General features: G+C 43.4%; 1 protein-coding gene across 6 annotated transcripts in view; it reads right to left on the reverse strand.

The window, feature by feature from the left end:
* Positions 1-19,303, reverse strand: part of CNGA3 (cyclic nucleotide gated channel subunit alpha 3) — a 46,495-nt gene that overhangs the window by 20,455 nt on the left and 6,737 nt on the right. For 5 of the 6 annotated variants that reach the window (XM_083168552.1, XM_083168553.1, XM_083168550.1 and 2 more), the window contains exons 2-4: positions 12,606-12,759; positions 4,269-4,385; positions 2,728-2,901 (exon numbers count right to left, since the gene is read on the reverse strand). In XM_083168552.1, coding sequence (XP_083024678.1) covers positions 2,728-2,901; positions 4,269-4,385; positions 12,606-12,718 — 404 coding nt within the window. In that variant the 5' untranslated portion in view covers positions 12,719-12,759. Of the gene's footprint in view, positions 1-2,727; positions 2,902-4,268; positions 4,386-12,605; positions 12,787-19,303 lie in introns of all 6 variants that reach the window. The other variant, XM_083168551.1, reaches the window with a different exon arrangement.

Here is a 19,303-nt window from a genome sequence, read left to right on the forward strand (position 1 = left end):
TGTTAATACATCACCCCGGCCGTTAATCCCTGGGGGGGGGGATTGCAGGGACAGCCCCGCCGAGCGTAACTCGGCTGGCTGTCACTAGCGCACGTTAGGTGCGCTAGTGATACATTAGGTACAGACGTAATCCCCCCAGGTAACCAGCGTTAAGTGCATTTTTGCACTTAACGCTGGTTAATACATCTGCCCCACTGTACCAGGGAGACGTGTAGCATGGGGTCTCTAAACTGAAAGACCAACTGTTCTACAATGTGGACCATACTACATTAAGGGCACCATGTAATGAAACTCCACTTACAATGGAGCTAAAGCTGCTCCTACTTCTCCTGCTATCATTGTGAAGCAGGCGTACCGCAATTTGTACTAAAACTATTCCTGCTGAGGAGACTGATGAAATCAGTGCTGGCGATGATGGTAGGAGCCCTATCTGGGTCACTTAGCGCTGCTATAGGTGCCCATGGCAGTGCCATCATTCTAGCCTGCTGTTAGTGCTAGTAGGTAGAAGTCAGAGAACTCCTTGTAGTACATATTGAGAAATGATATGTACAGGGATGATAAGGCCTGAAGGCACCTCATATAAATTGCAGCATATTACAATCTTATAAAATCCATGCCGTCAATATAAGATATATAGGATTGTGGGCAGGATCTGCAAGGGAGAGATACAGTTGCCATAATATAGTACCAGCCAATCAGCTCCTAACTGTCATGTTGGTCTGTGTTTGGAAAAAAAAGAGACAATTATGAGCTGATTGGCTGGTACATTATCTCCTTCCACTATATCTCTTACCAAGGATTAGAACATCTGTGGGAATCCAGTACTTTAATGAGGCTCTGTTATGAAATATGTAACTCACGTTGTGGTCATATCTGTGACTCCCTGATACCTCTGGGCAGGTGATGGGCACCAGGTAACTGGGTGATGGGCACTTCCTAAGGCTGAGCACTACCTGCACAGGCTGCAAGATGTTGTTTCAAGCACCACAGAAGACAAAGAAACACACCGCCCCTTACTACCCATTCACAACATGCACAACAAACACTACAACTATTTGGTAGAGGAGCCCTACAGGAGGGAAAAAGCAAAAATGTAAATTGAGAATTTAGTCCAAAAGGCTGAAAGACTCTCAAAATAAATTTTTCTCTTTTATAAGCTCACATTTTTATACTGTATTTGTAAATGTAAAACTTATCTTATTATAATATTAGAGGTTTCTGCTTCTTTCCACAAACTAGAAAGCTGGAAATTCTTACAAAGCTGCAATGCAGCCTCGTTGTTTGTCTATGCAATGGGTAATTTATCATTGTCTACCAATATAACAAACAGGGAACAAGCAAGAAGGGCAGTTAGGAGTCCTTCACATAAAAGAGAGAACATTGCTATAAATGAAGAAGGAAACCATAGATGATAAATTGCACCCCAGTGAAGATGAGATACAAGTACGCCCAGTGTGCATTACAGTTAAATGCCTGCTAAGAGTTATCAAAATATTTAGTACGTCAGTTCTTGTCTTTCCCCTGTTTACATCAATTTCCATCTCCTATAGAATAGCAAATGCTACGTACACTACATCTTTAAAGATTCACTACCATGCACATAGGGAAGCCAATCCTAGGCCATTTACTTTTGATTCAATACCCCCTTTTCATTGAAGAAGTGAAAAAGTGATAGAATAAGTACTGTAGGATGCTCGTTACCCTTAGGGTGGAATACACCCCTGAGTCATTCGTTGGTAGTTTAGTTTTAATATGGAATAACTTTTTGACTACTTTTGCACAAAAAAATATACAGTATGATAGTATATATGGATATACATTTAGGCCCTTATTCTGATTGCTTCACTTGGACCCGAACTTGGCCAGTGTACCGATGTTGTGCGTATACGCATGCGCAGAACCAATTCTGCGCATGTCTCTACGCAGGGAGCAAGCAAACTCGGTGAGAAGTCCGGTCGCCAAGTGCTCGCTTGTGGGGGGCGGAGAGGGGTGTTGCGGCCTGATAAGGGTCATTACCATAAGAGCACGCCCTGCGTTTCATGGGCGTTCCCATGAAAATGCAGGGCGTGCGTATGGAAGTGTGGTCGTGGCGTGCGTGAGGGGCGGACAGCTGACTTAACTGGATGTCAGCTGCCCACCCATATCCCTGCTTTTAGTCACGCAAATGTACGCATGGTCTAGGCCACTCCTGCATGGGCGAGTGCTTTCCACATCATTCGATGGAGTTTTAATAGCATTTACAGCTAAATATATATAAACATACAAATTTGTATGTGAACAGGGAAGCTTGAAAGGTGATTGATCGGTGAACCATAAGCGCAGACTGCAAATGTCTGCCACAGTCAGGAGCCCACTGAATAATATACCACAGTAAATTGAAAATATCTCTAGAAAATATATTTTTCCACAAGTACATACAGTATAAGGTTGTACTAAATGTTATAAAATAATGTTTTACTAAAATAATAAACTGAGTAAAGTAGAACAGAGTAGTTGTGCATAGAGTTTTAATTGGCAACATGTTTTTGAAAGTATACTATAACATTCAATAATACCTAAGTTAGAATTGCGCAAAAGAGGCCTTACCCACACAGTATTTTGCTTAAATATTGGAATAATAATTTGAACACAATTGATTGGATCATTGAAAAATGTAGTCCCATGAAAACAATATAATGAAATATTTATTTCAAAGCATCCATGTTATACTATTTACTTTAAACGTACCTATTTGCTCTCTGGAGTTGGCTTTCTAGAACGGAATGTGTGTTGCTGTTCCTACTTGACACCTCTTTCATGTCTGGTCCTCTGAAACGCTCCAGGAATGAGTCTGGGCGCTGATCTTCCCGGGTCAGGTGTCTCATTGCCCAGTTCCGCAGTGTGAGAAGTAATCTTGACAACCTAAAAACAAGTTATTTTCCTCAACAAACAAAATCATTCTTCTAATACATTTTAATTTGAATGCAAACTGGAGTAACATTTCAGATAAGGCCATTGGGTGGTATTCAATCTGGATTTCTGACTGTCAGAATAACCCTACAGTCGGAATCTTGGCCCGTTTTCGCTCTGCTCAATGTTCCGCATGTCGAGTGTCAAAAAGGAGGCATCATTGAAATGTGGATTGTCCAGAAACGGCTGTGAATTCGACAATCCATGGCCGTTTCCAGAAAAAAACAGATCTGACTTGTTTAAAAGTTGGATCTGTTTTGTTGAAATCCGCTATTGGAAACGGCAGTAATGAATAGGCGGCAGCGGCTATATCCCCTGTTAGAAACAGCAGCGAAATTGACTACCCCCATTGTCTGAAAGGAAAATAACACTGTAATGCAGTATTTTCTCCAACCCTCATAATGAACAAGGTATTTAGTGTGCGTTTGGGAGATTTGTACTTGCGACAGGACTGCATAAAACGCCTATGTTGTGGAAAATTGAAGGAGGGAGCCGGACCTAGGACACCCTCCTTCTGCCTTATTTTATTATTTGAATTTTTTATCACCACTACGGGGTAGCAAACACGTTCAAGTGAGATTATGATGCCATATTTTTCATCTGCCCTCCTTGGCAAGATACTTGCCAGCAATTGAATAGCACCCGAATATTGATTTGGAACAATAACTACAGTACTTTCAGTACGGGTGACACATGAAATTGCTTATTGTAAAATCCAACAAAATAATTGCCAATGATATTCAACTAGTTTATCTAGTTGTCTTCAACATTTTTATAATTTTGGATATTTTTCCCAGAGTATCACAAAAGACTTTGGTTTAGGTAGTGTTTTCCTCTCAGGAAAGTAAACATTCCCCTTGTTTTCAGATCGGAGGTGATTGGGAAATTCAGACCAAGATGGTGATTATGAGGGGAACATTAATAAGATGGGAGTTCTATTGAAGATGGGCTGTTGTCCATTGGAATCAATCAGATTCCAATGGGCATCTATCTACTATCTTCTAAATTCTTATTGGTTGCTTCTGTGATCCGCTGCTGCGTACATATTGTCTATCTGAATACCCTTTAGGGTATTTCAAGGTGTACTCCAGGCTTGCAGGGGCAGGAAATCTGTGAGGAAAGACTAAGTATAACACAAAAATCCGCTTTTAAATGCAGACAAACGTAAGAATAATTTCATATTTTAGCTATATATACATATTAAACATGGTCACAGTTTTAGATGTAAACTGAAGGAACTATCATTTTAAAAGTCTAATGAAACAATGCACTAGTGAGACAATCCTGGCAGAAGTTCTGCTCTCTTCCATAGCTATTACCTGGCCAGTCCTCCCCTTCCGGTGAAAGAGCTCCTGCGGGACTCGGGAAGGCCTCTTGGATCTAAAGCAATAACATGCTGAAGCTCTGATGATGTGTCCTCACACAGGGAATGGGCTCTGCAATAACAGAAGTTAGAATCACAGCAAACTAGTCACAAAACAAAAACGTAATACAAGACACAGATACTGTAAGAACTTGAAGCAGGAAAAAGTAAAAGGAGATATATTTTAGCAAAATAGAAGGAAGTTATTAAAATAAGTGATACATCAAGATAAAATACAAAAATGTATTCTAGACAATGTAGGCTACAGCAGTACAAAACCTCTGCATTATAATAGCAGCCCTGAATGGGGAATCCTACAGCGGGAGGCTTTGTCACTCCGATAGCAGGCTTACTGAAGCAACCGCCACCACTTACCACTACAGGAGCCTCCACTGTAATCACTATGCAATGAGGCCTCAAGGAAATTAAGGTGACACAGACCAACAAGTATTGTGGCGTTTGCATGGCCTGGCCCTCATCTAAGTGAAGGAAGGGTCATAGCTTTCATTAACACAGGGTTTCCGACTTTAGATTCTCCTCTCCGGGAGAAGCCCGGAGAGGAGAGATTCAGCAGCCACTCAGGGGCGGGGCTTGCGAGTGACATCACTAAGCCCCGCCCCCATGCTGTTAAAGCAGCTAATTCACGGATCTCCATGGAGGGGGCGGGGCTAAAATGACACGTTTGTGCCATTTTAGCTCCGCCCCCTCCTCTGAGACCCGAGGATTGCGGCATTTTAATGCCACGATCCGGGGGTCAGCGGGGGTCCCCCCTGAATCCCGGAGGGTTGCCCACCCTTCCGGGGGGCCGGGAGGGGGACCCGATTTTCAGCAGACTCCCGGAAATTCCGGGAGGGTCGGCAACCCTGAATTAACACCCTGATCGGTATGATTACGGAGATCTGAGTTGCTGACAACCACAGACATGTGTGTGAGACTCTGGGGATGATTCTGGTTTACTCTCTCAATAGCGAGTTTGGTCCAGGGACCAATGTTGCGTATCAACAAAAATACACATGTGCAGACCCAATGTGCGAACACCATTGGCGAGTAGTATCTAATGATTTTTCGCCCATACGCCCACATGGAAATGGATGTGCTAGGGTACATATCCATTCGCTTACAGGTGCAGACATTTGTGCAGTGGTGGGGGACGGGAGTTTGCTCTCCCAGCAGGTGGCGTTAACCCGCTCACTAAGCAGTGAAAGTATGCTGCTTAGCTAGTGGGTCTGAATCAGGCCCTCTGATTCAGACCTTACAATAATTTATGGGGACTTATTTAATTTTACACGTATCTGCCCGGCGTCCACCGCCTAGGGACACCGGTGATAGCCCAGGGCGCATGATATGACTGGCGGACCTTAAGTAAAAAGTGTCCCTCGGCTGTGGCATGACACCGTGGCCTGTTGGAGCCAGGTGCTGGTTCCAAAATATGGGGGACCCCCAGTTTTTTTGTCCCCCGTATTTTTGGAACCAGGAATGGTCCAAGAGACCAGGGCTGGTTTCGTAAATATGGGGGGCCCCTACGCCTACGTGATTAATATGTTATATGCACCCCCATTGTTAATGCCACCGCCACTATTAACGCCAACCCAAAGCGTGGCGAGCGCAGCGAGTCCGCGAGGGGCGGCGGTACGTGTCCTCCGACCTTTTCATACCCCCACTATCCACGTCGGCGTGGAGTTGATTTTATATAGTGTGGCGAGCGCAGCGAGCCACCGAGCCCGAAGCATGGCAAGCGTAGCAAGCCCAGCGAGGGTACGCGGAATACATGTGAAGTTATACGCGTCCGCTCGCCACCCTATATAGAATTAACTCCACGCCGACGTGGATAGTGGGGGTATGAAAAAGGTCGGAGGACGCGTACCGCCTCCCCTCGCGGGCTCGCCACGCTTCGGGTTGACGTTAATAGTGGTGGTGGCGTTAACAATGGGGGTGCATATAACATACTAATCACCCATCAGGGTGCATGTACAATTAAATCATCGTTTTGATTGCATCGCGTGCGATCTGGTCGCATGCGATGCGATCGATGCAATCAAAACGATGTAATAAGATTAAAATCGTGGGCGCCGTGCTAGGTAACAAGTAGCTAAAATTCTCACTCTGTTACATCTCACCCTATATTTTATGTGACATCATTCAGTTACTTGATATTTGTACAAACTTATTTCATTATCTGATTGTCACTATTTCATTGCTAGAAATAAACATAAAAAAGTTTTTGTTTCTATAGTGTAATATGGAAAGGGCTGTAGGTGGCAGTGTTATATAGAAGGAGTAGGGTGCCAGGTGACAGCTTATAGGAATAAGCAGGGAATATGGTAAGATGCTATTAACTACAGTGCTGTTATTGCCAGCATCCTCTCTTGGAGTGATTAGAAAATAAATGAGTTTTCACACTGCCAGCTTTAATGACATCTGGAACACTTTGACACTGTGGGTCCGGTATTCAGAAAGGGGTAGACCTTATCTTATGTGCTGTGAATAAAGCGTGTTATACATTATCCTAGCATGTAATGTACTGAATGTGCTAATGCTTATATGTATGTGTATTATTACCAGGTAATTTATATTGCATACATATTTTGCAACACTTTACATAGATTACTGAGCCATTCACATTAGACTCTGCACCAGCGGAGCTTACAATCTATAGTTATTGCCACATGCACGTGCACACACTAGGGTTAATTTTTGTGTTGGGAGCCAGTTGACCTAACAGTAAATTCTTATCAAGTTGGAGGAAACCGGAGCACCTGGAGGAAACACACACAAGCACTTCGGAGAATATACAATCTCCATACAATTGGGACTGTGGGAATTGACCTCAAGGCGTCAGTGCTATGAGGCAGTAATGCTAACAATAACACTGCGTACCTCCCAACTTTCACCCAGGAGGAGCACATTTTTTTTGGGGGGGGGGTGGCCTATACTCGCGGCTCCCCGTGAAGCCACGCCCCATTTTCGACTCAGTGGGGTCATGCCCAGCAGCTCCGTGAGCACAGCGTCTATTCAGGGTGACAGGGGGGACAGCGGATGTCAGCTGCCCGCCAGCTTCCAGTACAGGGCACCCACAGACCAGAGAGGTGTCGTAGGTCTAAAGGCACTTGCAAAATCATTCGATGGCCGGCAACCATCAAATTATTTAGTCCCCACACGCAAGCTTGCAAATGGATGTATATGCAAAACATCCATTTACATGCGTGTGGGGATATTTGGGGTGCGAGGGGGGGGGCACAGCCAGTAGTGCGGGTGGCGGGCAGCGTTTAATCCACACGCAAAGCTGTGAAATTCATCGATTTGCGTGTGGACCAGAATAAAGTACTATATTTGGAGTTTGAAAATAGAACATGGGGCAGATGTATTAAGCCTTAACAAGAGATAAATGCAAGGGTGATAAGGAGAGATAAACGTCCAGCCAATCACATCCTTACTGACTTTTTTCAAACACAGCCTGTAACATGGCAGTTAGCAGGTGATTGGCTGGACGTTTATCTCTCCTTATCACCCTCGCATTTATCTCTTGTTAAAGCTTAATACATCTGCCCCAATATTTATAGTTAAAAAATATACTGTTGCCACTTTTATGTAGTACGTTCACATAGGACAAGTTTGATATAGTTAATCAATCTTATTATGCAAATGACCAAACATTTGTTAAATGTGCCACTAATTTAGTGTTTCAATTCAGCCAGTGACATCACCAAGCAATTAGGTGAAATTGGGGCTGCACCTCCCATAACAATAAGTGGGAATGTCGGGTGTCAGTGCGGTTCTCACCTCACCATGGGCCTTATTTTGGTTCATTCTTTCTGACAAAATCCTTCTTAGATGGGCAAAACCATGTGCACTGCAGGTGGGGCAGATGTAACATGTGCAGAGAGAATTAGATTTGGGTGGGGTTTTACTTCAAAGTGAGATCTATATTGCAGTGTAAACATAAAGCAGTCAGTATTTTCCCTGCACAGAAACAAAATTACTCACCCAAATCTAATTCTCTCTGCACATGTTACATCTGCCCCCCCCCCCCCCCCCCCTGCAGTGCACATGGTTTTGTCCATCTAAGAAAGATTTTGTCAGAAAGAATGAACCAAAATAAGGCCCCATGTCTGGCCTTGAGCAGGAAGTGCTATGTGATATCAGTCACTGTCAGAAATGGGGCCTACACACGGGGCGATTTCAGGGCATTTTCTAAGTGATCTCACTAGATCGCTTAGAAAAACTAGATGCTTGAAGAAACCGCTGTGATAAGTTGGCGGGGAAACGCATCGATCTACAACATATTCTCTGCTCATAAGGACCAGCCGGCCGGCTCCAAGTGGAGCTTGGCTTATTTCCCAACAACTCAAACACAGGTTTGAGGAATCTAACTGTGGGAGTACTTTCTCCCTATATACCTGCATGCCATTGAAATCAGATATTAGAGTACTTGTAAATGTCATCTTGATTGCTGGAATATCTGCCCACTAATCCAATACTAACAGACTGGCTGCATTCATACTAACTTTCTTTGCATTATTTGGAGAAATAAGCAAGACTCTAATCGAGTTGGAACTAACTCACAGTAGGATTAATCCTAACTCATTAACACCCAGTGTGATTTCTATGTTTTTATTTTATTCTCTGGGTTTATCCTCAGTACCCCAGTAGAATTTATTTTATTCAGATTACTAATGCTTGGTATCGGCCGGTACCATATGAGATCCATTTCTGATATTTTACTGTATAATCGTTGTGTGTTTTTTTTTTTATTTGTGTGTTTATAAATATTACATGTTATAAAAATTTTGGCTATTGTCTTTGCCTAAAAACCCGAGCGCTTTCTATTTCTGTTTGTAAATATGCCTGTCAGCAGGTGTATCTATCACTGGTAAAAGTTACAGTATGTGCTGATTATTACAGTTCAGTTTTGCTACAATTTGCATTCATTCTAAGTAGGTGTTGCACTAAAACATATGATATATGCCTTTTTAAAGAACTATATGCATTAAAAGTCAATGAAGTACAGTTATGGTTCCACAGTGTCATACATTGTATCTATATTGAAGTTTGTAATGACATGCTGGATATGTACTGTTTGCTGTATGTAAATGGTGGCTGAATGTTCTAATGTTCTAGCCATGCTATGGAATTCTATCCTTATTTATCCCTCCTATTATCCCTATAGATTGTAAGCTTGCGAGCAGGGCCCTCCTACCTCCATGTCGGTTTGTATCTACCCAATTTGTTTAATCACTGTTGTTTCCAATTGTAAAGTGCAACGGAATATGCTGCGCTATATAAGAAACTGTAATTAATGTTGCGTTGCGTTCTGGTATGAAATGCAACGCCGTTGAACTTGTTTGTTATCGCAGATTCGCATTCTGATTAAAGGGTGCATATATATATACCCAGGTTGGTAAGTTAGATAATTTGGTTAATTTTTTAATGTTGGAGAATCTTCTGTGAAAGGTCAATTGTTACCACACATCCCCACACCCATGCAAGTCTGCTGACTATATTCAATTGTTTCTACCGGCGGGTGCACTATAATTATTTCCGCTTGCCACCCTGGAGGGTGACAAGCTGAAACTTAAGAAAAATCACTGTGGGACTTTTTGTGTTGAGCCCATTAGTTTGGTTAAGTTTACCTGCTACATAGGCGTGCGCACTGGGGGTGCCAGGGGTGCACAGGCACCTCCTAATGACAGGCACCTCCATGCGCATGCCTATGGTGCCACAGCACATTGCACCCCCACACCTCGCACGATTGCAGCAGCAGTGAGGATGCTGCTTGGACGGGCTGTCTGCTGTCTGACCATGACCAGTGCTGTGTGGCCGCAGTGAGGATGCGGCGCCAGCGTGGGTGCGCGGGCACACGGTATGCCGAAGACAACATTGAAATACGTGCGGACGGCTTGCTCCTCCTTTCAGTCAGCATAGCAACAGGCAGCCAATCGCGAGGCTGCCTGTTGCTGAATGGGGGGTGGGCCAAAAGACACTGCTCCTCAGACACGATTGATCTGTGAGCAGTTTTGTGCTGTGGAGACTCCTGAAGGACGCCGGGAGCACTGCAGCAAGTCCATGATTTAGCATCTACCGCAAGTCCAGGCCATACCAAAGGTAAACAAATTTAAGGGGAGGGGGGTGCAGAAATATTAGAACATATGATACAGTATAACAGAAGAACTTAATTATCTAGGAGTGGGTGGGTGGGGGGGGGGGGGTGGAGGCTGCCAACATTTAAATAACAGAACTACAAGGAGGGGGTTGTTGTATACTAATAAAACTACAGGGTGGTACTAGGGCCTGATAAATCAACAAGGCCTGCTGAGCTGTTCACACTGGTACTGGTGAACATTTGATATATGGCACCTGTCTCCCAGCCTGTCAGAGCTGGCGGATCGCCAGCCAGAGTTAGTGATTGGCTGCCAGACCGCAAGCGTTCATTGAGCCAGCGCCATATTTCAAATATCCCCCAGCACTGGTATGAGCCATCAGCAGCATAGGTGCTGAGCACACACCACACAGGGCCGTGACATTTCTCCTTCATGGAAAATCTGTAAGGGAATTATGTGTAAGGGTCATTATTGGAGGCATTATGTGTGTGGCATAGTGTGTAATGGGCATCACAGTATGTGGCATAATGTTTAATGGACATCACAGTGTGAGGTGTAATGGGCATCACAGTGTGTGGTGCAATGGGTAATGGTCATCACAGTGCGAGGCATTACGGTGTCAATTTTTGGCATTTCTGTACCTATTGCCCATATTTTACAAAAATTTCTAAAGCCCTGGTATAATATGTAATGGCCATCATGCGTGATGGGCATTATGGTGTGTGGTATTATATAGTTACATATTTCTTATTTGTACCCATGGATGTTTTTCTCCAGTAAATGTTTGTCCAACTTTGCCTTGAACGCATTTAATGAGCCAGCCGTTACCACCTCTCTGGGAAGAGAGTTCCAGAGTTTGACTGTTCTGACCGTAAAGAAATTCTTTCTACTAGCTGAATTAAAATCTTTTTTCTTCTAATCTATACTCATGCCCTCGTGTCCTAGATTCCTTTCTAGTAGAAAAGAGGGTGTGTGACAGTTCCCTATATTGGCCCTTGATATACTTGTACATGTTGAGCATGTCCCCCTTAAACGTCTCTTTTCCAAAGTAAATAGTCCCAAATTGCTTAATCTCTCCCCGTAGCTTAAATTCTCCATTCCCCTAATAAGCTTTGTTGCTCACCTTTGGACTTTTTCTAATTCTATGATGTCCTTTTTATAGTGTGGGGCCCAGAACTGTACTCCATACTCGAGGTGAGGTCTCACCAATGCTTTATACAGTGGCATAATTACCCTTGAGTCCCTAGTTCTCATTCCCCTCTTAATACATGCCAGAATTTTGTTGGCCTTTTTTGTAGCTACATTACAATGGGCACTACATCCCAGTTTGCTGTCTATTTGGACTCCTAGATCCTTTTCAAGTATGGAATTACCCAGTTCCTCTCCGCTAAGGTTGTAACTTGCACACTGGTTGTGTCTCCCAAGGTGCATTACCATTTATCTACATTGAACCTCATCTTCCATTTTTTTGCCCACTCATCTAGAATTGCAAGATCATTTTGAAGCATGGTGACATCTTCTGATGATTTGCATATACATAAATATACATACATAAGTCACATTCTATTAAGTTTGCATTGATGTGTTGATGGACACGCCCAGTAGGCTGTGATAACATGCCTAGTACGTGGTGATAGACAAGCCCCTCCAATGGTGAACCCCCTAAGAAAATGGGCTGCGCATGCCTATGACCTGCTATATGCAGCTAAACCTGACCACAATAAGCGTGATATGTGCGATAAAAACTATCAGTACAATATTGCCTCTGGATAACCCAATACTTTAGATGGGAGGTGGGGCATGATTAAAAATTAGAATATGCCCCAATGATTAAGACTGAAATGTTGAGAAAGTGTCTGACCGATGGGCCTCCTGGATATTTGCCCACTTTTTCAGATGTCTAGGAGAGACATGCGCAAATAGGAGTAAAGTGTATGTGCAAAAAGCAGCAATGGCAATAGCTTTTACTCCCCCTGACAGTGCCGTTTAAATACCGCAATCCGTGGGTCTCTGAGGAGGGAGCATGGCTAAAGTGTCATAATCCCATATTTTAGCACCGCCCCCTCCACGGAGATCTGCAAATCGGGTTATTTTGCATCATGGGCCGTGGCTTAATGATGTTATGCTCAAGCCCCACCCCCGAAGTGCCGCTGAAAGTCGGCAACCCTGGTGTATATTACATAAAATGACTATACCTGCTGGCTCCATTTTCAATTCTTTCAATTCTTTCCATATCTTCATCAATAGTTCTGACTGACAGTCTGTGCAGTACTGGGTATGAAGTCTGTGTGTTCACTATAGCAGCCATCTTGAATCACAGGCAAATGGTCTCCACAGTGCAGGAAATGGCTAAACAAACAAATGTAAACACATATGCTATATTTATCATTAGAATTGCAACCAAATATTACAGTGCTGTACATTAATAATCTACTTAGAGCGAGACAGAGAGGAAGACAGAGAGACACAAGGATATTCACCTTTGTATACTAAAGACAGCAAATGAAAATAAAATGAATCCCCATGTTACTGTTTCATTGAATTACAGTGTTGCTATGAGATACAGGCATTTGTAATAATGGTTTTCACATTTGTCCTCACATTCTGACCTCAAATGTTAGGAGAATCCAAACATACACTAATGTTAGTCCCTATCCTATATAATAAAAGGCTAATGCTGTTTCTCACCTTATGGGGCAGATTCAAGAGTTTTGTGCATCGGCGCCCACTAGATGGCGCCTGATGGAACAATTTTAGTGTTGTCCTGTTGGGGCGCGCACAGCCACGGGCAGCTGACATTACTGTTATGTTGTTCCATCATTTTGACGAACTGGTAACTACTATTGTTACAACTGTATAAATCTGCAAACGTTTTAAATATTGCAACATATTTCATTCATACAAATTATTATATTATATTTTTAGTTTTTTTTTTTTTATATATATACTATTTATAAATTACAAAGTTACTATATCGATAATAGTAATTAATTTATATAAAAGTGTTACAAAGAGTCTAATTCGGACCTGATCGCTGTTGTGCACAGTTGTAAACGACTGCAAATAGATAGTTGCCGCCCAGACAGAAAGAAAACCGGAATGTGTAAATTTGCATGAGAATTGCGAAACTATCGCAGATCACTATCCACACACAAATTCATACACAATTCCTGAACCATCAGATGGGTTTTCCAGTCCCAGCAAGTAGCTCTGACCCTTGCACAAATCTGTGACTGAGACAGGCTGAAAAAAGGCCGGGACTGACATCAGAACTCCTCCCTTAAAACATCTGCACACACTTGCGTGTTTTCCTGACACTCCCATAAATCCTAAAAATTCCACCTCCAGGTGCTGGCTTCCTGTCAGTCAACCTACGGCCACATTGCGTTTACGGTTCATACTCATTTTCTGTCGCTATTTGCACCTTTCCGATGCATACGGTATGCATGCGCAGTCATTCCATAATCCCTCGATTTGCAAATTAATCAGCGATTACTGTAGCTCTGAATCCTGAAAGTGCTGTACTCTATCAACTTAATTTATGCATTTAGTGACCCTGTATTTTGTTTCTTTTTGTTGTCCCCTATTAAAAATGCATTTTATCTTAATACAATAAACTTGCCGAATAAAAATAAATCTCCTACCCTGGTCCACTGGAATTCTCTCAGCGGCCTCCCATATGATTGTCTGAGAGTATTTTCTCAGCCAAACAGCATCCAGCCAGTCTGTTCAAAATACATATATATTTTTTTAATTCAGTAGCACTTTGCCTGGCAAATGCGGATACCACCTCCCAGCTGCTGCTCAGACCCGCTGGCCAGACCCCGCTGCTGCACATAGGTGTGTTTCACCGCTGGCACCCACACCTAGGATCAGAACTAACATATCATGGGTGCTAAAAAACACCCGCGATGTGCCGCTGATGGGTCCAATCCGACAAATTAAACCTGCTGCAGGTTCAATCTGTAGGATCGGACTCAGTGCGCACAAGTCCATGCATCGGATTGATGTCTGTTTTGGGCTGGTTTCTCTGCCCGATCTGTTGAAATCAGGCTAAATTGGTCCAAATCGGATAAGTGTATGGGCACCTTTAGTCATATCTATATGATTCCCTAAGTGTCCAAAAATGTATCCAGCCTCCTGCCTCCACCATCTTTCCTTCTGTATTTTGGTGGAAATCTAACAGTACGTGAGATATTCAAGATGCACCACAGCATTTACACTGTGTAGTGGACATTGTATGGTTCATAAATTGCCTGCTGGAGCGGGAAGAGTACTGACTCCTAGCCTACTGCTGTGAGCCCTATATGATCTGAACTGGTCCTGATTAGCAGAGAGAAGTATGAATTTGCGGGGTGGCACTGAGCTCCCATAGCTTTAAAAAAAATGAACAGGCTTAGTTTACATTTGGTTTGTCAGTTCTGTTCGCCCTTTCCACCATCCCCATCATTGGAATACAAAACTAGCGGACCCTAGCCCTTCAATTTATCAACAGGAATCAACTCACAATTTCCAACTCCCGGTGTCTTCAACATCCATCCTGACAGTGAGAATAATTTATCAAATTTATAATCATAAGTTATATGTTATTTTCTATGTATTGAATTTTTATGTGTGTTTTTATTAAAACTTATTTTTCATCCCATGGTTACTTTTCCTCCTCAAACTAGCGCTGTGCCACCACTTTGTCTCTTTTCCTGTTTGAGGGACTAACTACCCCACTTTTGCACAGCAGCTGGAATCTGAACCATTACCAGCGCCTGCCTGTCTGTCCCCTAGGGGACCACCTTTTGTTCTCCCTTCTAAATGGCTTTAGCCTAGGAAAGAATAAAATAAAGGCATAACACAAAGTTAAAAAACACATATGACAGAATTCAATTAGATGTTGCAATTTACTGCAGACTAATTGAAACAGTGGGGCTATTCAATTAGTGCCAACCCATAACCTGCTATTGCAGTTTAGTTTCCAGTCTGAGGGCTGGATGTATTAATATACATCGCCTCCCTTCGCCACTCCCCCGCTGCGATGCCAGCGCATATGTATTAACATATGCGGCTGGCATCGTGGTATGGTGACGAAGGCCCCCTGCGATACCTGTACTGTAGTGTGCGGCGGGGGGGGGGGGTCTCCATCACCTCTCAGCCGCCTACTGCTCCCCTGCAGCCGGGACAGCTCAGCGTGGCTGTCCCCGGCGCCTCCTCCTCCACCTGCAGCCGGAAGGACGTCCAGCTGCCTGCGGTGATGGAGGCCCCCTGCAATACCTGTACTGTGGTGTGCGGGGGGTCTCTGTCACCTCCCAGCCACCTACTGCTCCCCTGCAGCTGGGACAGCTCAGCGTGGCTGTCCCCGGTGCCTCCTCCTCCCCCCTGCAGCCTGAAGGACGTCCGGGTGCCTTGCTAGGGGGAGAAGTGGTTTACCTTCCGGTGTCCAGGAGGTGCAAGAAGGTAAGCTGGAGGAAGGGGGAGAGGGGGGTCGCCGAGGCTGCGGGGTTTTGGCAGAGGTGGCAGACGGCAAAAAGAAGCGAAAAGAAGCCCATAGGCTTCTATAGGCAGTGCCAGATTAAGCCTTCGGGGGGCCCGGGGCACTTTAGACAGGGGGGCCCCCTTGCACTTGTCATTACTGGCCGCAAACTGCATGGGGGAATATTACACTGTCAAAACACAGAGTAAAGGCAGTATAAACTTGGTCAATGGGTAACTTCAGGGGATATATATATATATATATATATATATATACACATACACATACACACACACACACACACACACACACACACACACACACACACACACACACACACATACATACATACATACATACATACATACCACATGAAAAGCCTGTGTTTGTCTCTCTGCACCTTACTCTTTAGGAGACCTCACAGTCCCAGTGCTGCCTCTGATTAAAACCCCCCCCCCCCCCCCATGACTAGGCTGCTGCTGCTGTTATCCATGGGCCTGAGAAGCATGTAATGAGCTCCACCAATCAGAGCTCAGCACAAACGTCTCAGCCTCTGCCCTCTGGTGCAAAGTGTCATGGGACTTAGTCAACTCCCAGTAATGCACTGCACACTTTGGCTCCAGATGCTCAGCACCATTAATCATTGTCACATTGGCAGATAGGTGAAGCTGCAGCACTACCCCACTCCCATTCACAAAACCTTTAGCTAAAAAATAAAATAAAACAGGGGTTTTACCGCATTTTCAGCTTAATACATCTTGCCCTGAGCAGGTCCAAAAAGAAATGTCCGTTAAATGCCCTGATCATGAGTGCCGTAAATGTGTTAACCCATAGGTTCATGAACTTATCCCAGATTCTATTCATTAATGTGCATTAGCAAGCTCATTTACCGGGTGAGATAAAAGCGGCTGTAATTGAATCTTGGGTTTAACACCCAATGGTACCACCTACACCACCCCCCTTGTAAAAACAAAATACCACATCTAATTGAATACCCCCAGATAAGTTTCTTTGAAAAATACAAGCCAACCACAAGGGGCCCCTAGATAGAGGAGGGCCCAGGGGTGCTGACTCTCTGTGCCTCCCCTTTAATCTGGCCCTGTTGGTGGGGCTCCCCTATTTGAATTTGGACTGTGCTGCAGCCCCACCTCTGGAGCTGCCACTGCCTCTAACACGTTGCAGGAACATGCACCTATCTGAGACCCGTCTCTGTGTGTTTAATGCCTTTGAGCATTACATAATTTTTTATTGCCATGATGAAAAATTTTAATGAACAAAATGCCCCTTTCTCACGTTCTGATTTCACAAAGATGTGACTACACAAGCATACAAAGACAAAAGACAAAATATATACTAGGAAGCACACTTGTGTGTGAATGTATGACAGCTCCACAATTACAAAGGACAGCTGACAGCCGCTAAAATTCTCTTTGGTTTTATTCCTTGCTAGAACACAGAATGGATTGAGCCTTCTACTGTATATGTGCCATCTGATACACCATGTCATTCTTTTTCATTTCACCATTACCAGCTTGACTTCAAAAGGAAAAAAATAAAAAAAAAATGGCATAAAAGCATCACTGCTTTTCACTTTGATTTTATCTCCATACATATCATTTTTGGTGATTTATTTTATTATTATTTTTAATTGAGAGATTAAATGCTTTCACCAGTAAAACTGCTGGAAGCCTTCAATCCATTTTCTAAATATCAACCCCTATTTCTCATTCTTTTTGATTCGGAATTTGGAACCCATACTTGCCTAGATTTAAAATCTAGTTTCAGAGATTATAGTTGGTTGTAGAATTTGGCACAGCGCCCCATTGAGGGGGCGGGTCATGCTCCACCCAAAGGGCGTGCTAGTTCCATATATGGAGAGATTGTGAAAATAGATTGTGAACGTGGCACCTAGAAGCGTGGGTGAGTACTGCTACATCCTAAATGAATCTTTTAAAAATACATATCTAAATGTAGATGAGCCCCAAAGCAGTTAGTAAGAGATACTCGCTATGCCCGGCACACTATTTTATTCTCCCACCATGCCATAGTGGATGGTAGAGCATGAAATACCGCCTGTCGGCACATGTTGGCTCTAAAATAAAGTGAAAAACCCCATGTAGACCTTTTAACTGTCATCCTTCCCCATGTCGACCTAATGATTGTGTCGACCTAATATCCCTGTTGGCCTAACTAATCTCGACCTTCAGTCATGTCGACAGATGTTAGAGGTCCTAGTTGACCTATTGGGTGAGATTTAATAGGATGAGAGATTCAGAAAGTGAGAGATTTGGTAAGAAATCTCCAGGGTTTTTTTTAAAGCGGCAATCATTTACACTGCAACATCAAACTGGTTCTGCAGTGTAAATGATTGCCGCTTTAAAAAAACTGGAGATTTCTTCCCAAATCTCTCACTTTCTAAATCTCTCATCCTATTAAATGTCTCCCCTAGTGTGTGTCAGGGAAGCACAGAGTGTACAGTGTTACTAGGAAAACTGGTGCCGCCGGGAGTGGATGCAGAAAGCTGCATCTTCTACCATTAAAATCCCTGACAATGAGCATGAAAACCCTGGCAACGAGAATGGAACCCAAAGCATGAAGCCCGTGATAATAAACATGAGTCCCCTGACAACATGCAGATAATTAAAATGTAATTAGGTGCTTTACTGTGGGCAGGCCCAGCAACAGGGGACATCAAAGGGGACAGTCACATTCCTACTAACATGGCCCATGCCAGGAAGGACATCTCCTGGACTTCCCTCATAATGTATGAATGGCAGCACCTATTTTGAACAGGTTAACTAATAAGAAAGGTGTTTCTTTTTTTTTAAATTCAGTAATTTTTATTATTTTTTGCATAGTACAAATAATAACCCATAACCAAAGGGGTAGGCACTACAACATATAAATGGCATATAACAATTGAGCGAGAGGATATATCGTAAGGCAATAATATGATTATTCAATACATGTTTGTAACAGGATGTACAGAGCACTGACTGCATATAATAAAGTCAGGAATACCCGAAGGCGCCAATCAGGTATACTTGTAATATAGTAAAACAGGAGTGCACATGCTGTATAAAAGAAAAAAAACTTGACATGTCGAAGCAGAGAGAAATGCCAACAAACCATTTATATTATAGTATCAACAACCTGTAGTGCCCAAGGAAATAAAAATAGATGAATAAAAAGTAAACCCCTAATACCCTTAAGCCCTATCCCAAAGCAAACCACCACCCTAACGACCAAAACAACCCTCCCCTATAACCCCCCACCCTGTACTACCCAACACCAACTGAGGTGTACCTGGAGCCCATAACTTAACTATACCCCCCCCCCCCCAGCTAACTCTACTACTAACTACCATCTAGTGCTACTCCCCCCCCCCCCCCCCACCCTTATGAACAGAATAATTAATCGGAGGAGTACTCA

Source organism: Crinia signifera, chromosome 2, assembly GCF_055691185.1.
Source record: "Crinia signifera chromosome 2, ASM5569118v1, whole genome shotgun sequence".
Taxonomy (NCBI): Eukaryota; Metazoa; Chordata; class Amphibia; order Anura; family Myobatrachidae; genus Crinia; species Crinia signifera.